General features: G+C 36.9%; 1 protein-coding gene across 2 annotated transcripts in view; it reads left to right on the top strand.

The window, feature by feature from the left end:
- DENND5B (DENN/MADD domain containing 5B) overlaps positions 1-7,094 on the top strand; it is a 267,015-nt gene that overhangs the window by 224,471 nt on the left and 35,450 nt on the right. For both annotated transcript variants that reach the window (XM_006874749.1, XM_006874750.1), the window contains exon 12: positions 1,424-1,505. In XM_006874749.1, the coding sequence (XP_006874811.1) occupies positions 1,424-1,505 (82 nt within the window). The remainder of the gene's footprint in view (positions 1-1,423; positions 1,506-7,094) is intronic.

Here is a 7,094-nt window from a genome sequence, read left to right as displayed (position 1 = left end):
GCTCCTGGAGCAGCTGAGCATCCCGGACTGGAAAGCAATAGATTTCTTGCTTCTGCTACAAATTCCCCCAGCTGTAAGCCATCCAACCTTCTAAATATTCCTTTGTATGTGGTTCAAAGTTCTGGGAACGTCCCATGAGTCTGCTTGGTCAGGTATTCTGTGTTGTTGTTGTGTTTCTTACACTCTTATGGCCGTCTTTCATCGTGTCTAATCATCTGGAGTGCAGAGGCATTCTCTGAGGTATTTCACTTTCTCTCCAGAAAGGGCAATGTGTTTTCATTAATAACACACTTAAGTGGTGACAGTCTCAGACAGGAAGATAAACATAGCACATTCCCTGCAAGTCTTGGAACAATCCTCCGTGTCCATTATTTCCTGGGCTTTAAGATGAACCTAAGTGTTCCATTGAAAACTCCCTCACAAATTGCTAAGGTAGATGGCCTGTTTACCACTCACATTGTGTGGAAGGCCCTGGAAAGTACTGCCTTTTGGTTGGCCTTAGCCATATTTTCACCAAAAAGCCCCCTGCCTATTTTCCTTCATTGCCGATTTCATCTATATATGTCTATCAGCATTGTCTCCTAGCCCCCTAAAGTAGAGTGAATCTATACACTCAGAAAGTAGCAGATTTCATATTCAGCAAAAACCCACTTCCTAAATTCCCATTAGGTTAAGTGTGATGTTGTCATCTAGTTTTCATTTACAGAGTGGAAAATGGAAGTAAAGGCCACAGTACTCCACAACAGCTCGTTTATAGTGAGCACCTTAACTGCCATGAATCAACCGTAAATCACCACTGCTATACAAGGGAGTGATTTTTCTGTGTCATTAATATTCTTACTACTTAGACTTTATATAAGAATAACTCATGAATATTGAATTTATATATGAAGATTATTTTCTATGCATGATATATATGCTATAGTTAAGTTTCAAACTTTGAAGTAAAAACTTACTGTCTAGAAGAGTCCAAACTCTAGATTTTTAAAAAACACTCTTATCAAAGTATAACAAAATAATATTGTAACTCATGAGCATGAATATGATTAACATTCTTGGTAGCTTTATAGATGTCACTTATATAATTATCCAGAGCTGATCAGCTACTAATTATTTTAGACAATGACCAGGCCTTATGGCCATAGTTTACCTACTTTGCATTGTTTGCTAATTGGACTTTTTTCTTTCTTAAAATTGTGTTTTGGGTAAAGTTTGCATAGCAAGATAGGTTCCTACTTGGTGGACTTTATGATTCATTTTAAATTTCTTAATGCCACCCAGATTAGCTAGAGAGAAAATAACTGGCTTACTATATTAACAAAACATTAGTATTCAGGGAAAAGAGTTTGAACTTTTCTGTTGTCTGTGAAATTTGTTCTCATCAAAATAATTTCTAATACTTTGCTGATATTTTTCTACACAGTTGCCCTTGGACCAGAAAGAAGAAAATCTGACTCAGGAGTTATGTTACCAACACTTAGGGTCTCTCTTATCCAAGACATGAGGTATTTGTTGTATATATTCGTACTTGGTGATAACTTTGGAATACTTATGCCATTCACCTAAATTACTTAAATAAGAATGGCTGTGTGTATCTTAGGCTTACGTATTCTGAAGAAATCACTTACGTTTTATCATCTTGTTTATCTTAGTCTTACATTATTACATGTATTTCATACAGTTAATACAAAGCAAAAATGCTTTTGTTCTAGGTTTGGGGAGGGGGTTGTTTTGTTTTGTTTTTGATACCCTTAAATAACTGCTGCCCACATATGTAAGGGGGCTTCAAAAATATTATGGAAATTTTCCATTATATTTTATTTTCATATTTTCATGAACTTTTTCAAGTCTCCTCATATAAACAAAAACAACAAAAGGGAATCTACAAATGACAAGTTACTTAGCCAAAAAAATGCTGTCAAGTATATTTAGCTTGAAGCAAATACAAATCTTAGAATTATTACTTCCAGTTACTGGTCTGAGAAATCTTTACAAGACATCAACCACCTAAAATAAATGTAGTGAATGAAGAAGACAGAGGCTTTATTCTTTCAAAAATTTTAGGTACACTACTTCGCCAACTCTTAAAATATGTGGGTTTATGACATGTAACACTTGTAACATTTTTCTGTTATGGTGCACCTCATTAATTTTAGTTGTGGATGTTTATATGCCATGTCAGATATGTGCAGCTGAAAGCATGACTCTTATGAGTGGCAGCATAGTTAGTGGTAACACATCCTGGTCTCAGACACTAGCTGTGTGACCTTAGACGATTTTCTCAAGTTCTCTGTGTCTCAGGTTTCCCGTATCTCAAGTAGAAGCAATATCTGTCTCAAAGGATTATTGTGAAAATTAAATAAGTTAGTCCATGTAAGAAGTTTAAAGAACTTTACTTGGCTCATAGTAAAAGTGCAGTAAATGTTGGTGTTGGTGGTTTTAGGTTTATATCATAAATGTCATTCATTACTCCTGGTAGATGTTATGTGGCTTGTGACTGCTTATGATGGCTGACATAAGAATAATCATTGTAACTGTGAGGAGAAATTATTTTGGCTGTCTTAACTGAAACATAAAAGCCATATTCAGGTGATGGTTGTTGAAATCTTTGCAGCTGTTAACTGAAAAGCCATTTAGGAGATGGTCATATCACGTAGGCTGACCTGCTCCTTCCACTTCCTGCGTATTTTACTTTTACGTACATCTTGTGTTGACTTTTTGAGGAGCAGAGATACCTCCTCAGATTTGCTTTGTAAAAGACATTGTTTTTATTGGTTACAACCCCAGGCTTTGGAACTATCCTACAAGGGTTGCTTTTTCAGTTGTGACACTCACTAGTTCTGTGGTGGTGGTCATTGTTGTATGCCGTGGAGTCAGTGCCAAACCACAGTGATCTTGTACAGGGATTCCAAGGCTGTAAATCTATACAGAAGCAGAAAGTTTCACCTTTCTTTCAAGGCGTGACTGGTAGATTCAAACTGCTGACCTGGTGGTTAGAAACTTAGCTAGTAATCCACTGTGCTACCAGGGCTCCTTCACTAGCTCTGTGTTGTTATTGTTGCTACTAAGTGCTGTCAAGTTGGCTCCAACGCAGAGCGACCCTGTGTAGGGTTTCCGAGGAACAATTGGTGAATTTGAACTGCTGACTTCATGATTCAAACCGATGCTGTGGTCTAGTGCAGTATCCTGCAATGCCACAGCAGGTTTTCTCACTAGATCTGTGAGGTATGGCAATTCCTTATAGTCTCAGTTTTCCCACCTTTAAAGCGGGGATGTTGTTGTTGTTAAGTACCATGGAGTCGGTTCCGACTCTTAGTGACCCTGCACAGGATTTATGAGGCTGCAAATCTTTAAGGAAGCAGAAAGTCTCATCTTTCTCCCGTGGAACAGCTGGTAGTTTCGAACTGCTGATCTTGACGTTAGCAGCCCAATTCGTAACCACTACACTACCAGAGCTTAAAAATTGCTTACCTCAAAATGCTGGTATAAAGAATAATGAGTTAACAAATGTGAAACATCCAAAATAGGCCTAGCAATACATGCATTTATACTTACTCATGCTTGTGCGTGTATTTTTATTTATATCTATATCAATTTTGCCCATCTTTATCTGTGTGTGTTAAAGTATACATTCTTACTGATGACACCCATTCTAGTTGAATCACAGAGATTAATGTAGCCTTTTCCCTTTCCTTACTTGTCATTTGTTTCTCCAATTATGAGAAAGCTGCCATTATCTACAACATACGTTCTTCTTAGTACAACACTGGTTGGTATGAAGGGACTTTAGACAGTTTGTGAAAAAAATCCATTATCTTCTCATTCTACTTTTCCATGAACTTTTTGAAGTTCCCTCATCTATACGATTAGCTCATACCCCTATGAGAAACAAGGTTACTAAGTACAGCATTATTATATACAGCTGTAACTCCATCTCCAACCAAAATACAGCTGTGATTCCATCTCCAACCAAAGTCTTTTTTTTTTTTTTTTCTTCATTTGGAGTAATTCTTTTTTGTTTCCATCCCTTTTAGTATTATGGTATTCATTTGTTAATACAGGTAGGCTCGTTTGCTAGTTTGTATTCTGTTTTGGATTCTCTCCATATCCTGGCTGGTTTGTTGGTTTTTTTAATTAATTGCATATAGTAAAATGTACTGTTTATGGTGTATACTTCTATTGGTTTTAAACACACAATCCTGATACAGAGTAGTTCTGTTGACCCCAAATTCCCTTGTGCTTCTCCTTCTTTTTTTAGTCAACCCCTCTCCTGGCTCTTACCCTGGCTTTGTTCACTGAGAAAGACTAGCAGCAGTGACATGCAAGGAGCAATGAGCAAAACCCAGATACTGACATCTCAAACCGTTTTTCAGGGAAAGGAGCCAGAGCTCTGTAGAGAAGTGGTTGATTTCAGGGCAGGAAAAATAAGAGGGTAATCTAGAACACCTTGTGGTTCCAGAAAGTGCTAAATGCTCAAAAATGGATAGAATCATGTCAGAAAGATACGGGAACCAATTTTTAAAAGTTCCCAATGGCCAAAGGTGGAACTGTTTTAGCAACAAAATAAATAACAGTAGTATTGTAAATAACTTTACAGTGGAGAAAGCCAGCAGACATTACCTCAACCAGCTCAAGTGGTCAAGATTAACATCACTATATATAAGACATAGCAACATCATGTAACCCCCTGATACGGTACACTGAGAGTAATATACCACTTCTCAATACTCTTGCCATAAATACATAACCTCAAACCACGCATAGGAAAACATCAGAAGAATTTAAATTAAGGGGCATTCTTCAAAATAGCTGACCTAGGTCAGTGTAATTCACATGCTTATGGAACTGATAAGTATTAGTATTCAGACTCATAATACATACAGTTGTATTCAAACTAGCAGGATAGATGTACCCCACTTTTTGAAAGTTCGCTTTTATAAAAAACCTACATTGGTACATGTTTTCCCTATTGGAAATAAATACAAGAGATTTTCACTTTTTAAAAGACAAAAAGAGAAATTATTAAGTGAATAGAGGTAAATACTGTTAGCTGATGGCACATGGAAGGGCTTGCAATCATTGTAATAACATAAAGTATGTGATTGTTGAATGTGGGACTGATGATCTGTTCTGTAAGCTTTCATTCAATTCACAATAAAAAGTTGAAATAAAGAAAAATTAGTGTGTGTTTTGTGGCAGCACACACCCTGAGCAGCCAGAGTGGCCATGCCATGCTCTTCCTCTGGAATTATACTCAGCAGCTCAATATCCAGCCACCACAGCTGTGAACTGTGTCTTTGAACACTTTCAGTTAGTGTTAATTTTTAGGTTTTATGTCTTATTTGGCATGACTTGGTAGGTTATTTTTTGGGTCTGAGAAGGCTCAAAAATGCCCGCATATAAGTTAGCGGTAATTGCTTCTTCACTTTATGCCACTGAGATTTATGAATGCTTTTATAGGAATGTTGTATTTTCAGATAGCTGTAAAAACCTGTATTCTGTGTTGTTGTTAAGTGCTGTTGATTCTGTTCCAACTCTTATTGACCCTGTACAGGGTTTCCAAAGAGCAGCTGGTGGGTTTGAACTACCAACCTTTTGGTTTGCAGTCCATTGCTGATCCTTCAATGCCAGGAGTCTTTATTCTGTATTAGTTAATAGTAAGTCAGACTCTGAGCTATAGTCTGGTACATTATTGATGCTCAGTAAATATTAAATGTAGATTTGCCATATTTTATGCTGTATGTATGTGTGTGTGACTTTATCTAACATTTTTGCATGCATCCTAACTGATCAACTAACCAAACTGCTAATCAACTGACCAAATTGCTGTTGAATTTTATTAAGTATAGTTTTGAAACTATATTCATTTTCTCATATGGCATTTTCTGAGGTACTTTTTGCTAATCAATTTAAATATTAAAATACAAGTATGGACGGTGCTTAAAGACATTATGCTGAGTGAAAGAAGTCAGTCACAAAAGGACAAATATTGTATAACCTCACTTGTATGAAAAAGTAAATGTGTAGGGACCAAGTTTATTGATGATTACCGCAGGAGGAAGCAAAGGAGAAACGGGGTTTAGGAGTGATGAAAAATCACATTGATTAAGGGTAGGGCTGCAGAGGCAATTATTATAATTGCTGTCAAAAAGTTGTAAACTTCTAAAAGGTTGAATTGACAAAAATTGTATGATAGATATATTTACAACAATAATAGCAAAGTAGCTGCTGAGCTTACTTATGTTCAACCACACCTCACGTAGATTTGGTTCCTTCATTTGGAAGTGTGGGGTTATGGCTTCATGGGGCATCCCAGTCAGTTGGCTAAAAATGTGTTTAGTGCTTCTGTTCTACCTCATACTTCTTTGCATTGTGCCTGGAGTCTTTTTTTTAAAGCTTGTAGGCAGTTATTCAAGGAGCACAATTGGTCTGTAATCACCTGAAGCAACAGAGAAAGGAGAGTCAGGAATAGGAGGCCCAAAGTTTGGCCACCTGATCAGTGCTTTTATTTTTTTATTTTTTATTTTTTCAACTTTTTATTGTGAATTGAGTGAAGGATTACAGACAAGCTCATCAGCTCTACATTCAACAAATTACACACTTTGTTTTCATCTCAATGTTTACAATCCCATCCCTGCAACAAAAGTTACCCTAATTCTTCCCTGTAGCTCCCCATGTAAATCTTACGTTTCACAAGTGAACAAAGCAAAACTACTTGATGTACTCATGGTTTGTTGGTTCTGTACTTTGGATTTGGTTTTGACTCATAGCCACCCAGTATACGGTTTCTGAAGCTGTAAGTCTTTACAAGAGCAGAAAGCCTCATCTTTCTCCTCTGGAACAGCTAGTAGTTTTGAATTGCTGACCTTGAGGTTAGTAGCCCAATTCATATCCATTACATTATATACACATACAAATATTATATATATATATGTTGTTGTTGTTATGTGCCGTGGAGTCGGTTCCAACTCATAGCAACCCTGTACAGGGTTTCCAAGGCTATAAATCTTTACGGGAGCAGAAAGCCTCATCTTTCTCCCATGGAACAGCTGGTAGTTTCGAGCTACTGACTGAATATATGTATATATATACAC

This window comes from Chrysochloris asiatica, unplaced genomic scaffold (genome assembly GCF_000296735.1).
Source record: "Chrysochloris asiatica unplaced genomic scaffold, ChrAsi1.0 scaffold00299, whole genome shotgun sequence".
Taxonomy (NCBI): domain Eukaryota; kingdom Metazoa; phylum Chordata; class Mammalia; order Afrosoricida; family Chrysochloridae; genus Chrysochloris; species Chrysochloris asiatica.
The sequence above is the reverse complement of the archived record's forward strand: the minus strand, read 5'-3'. Positions and strand labels throughout refer to the sequence as shown.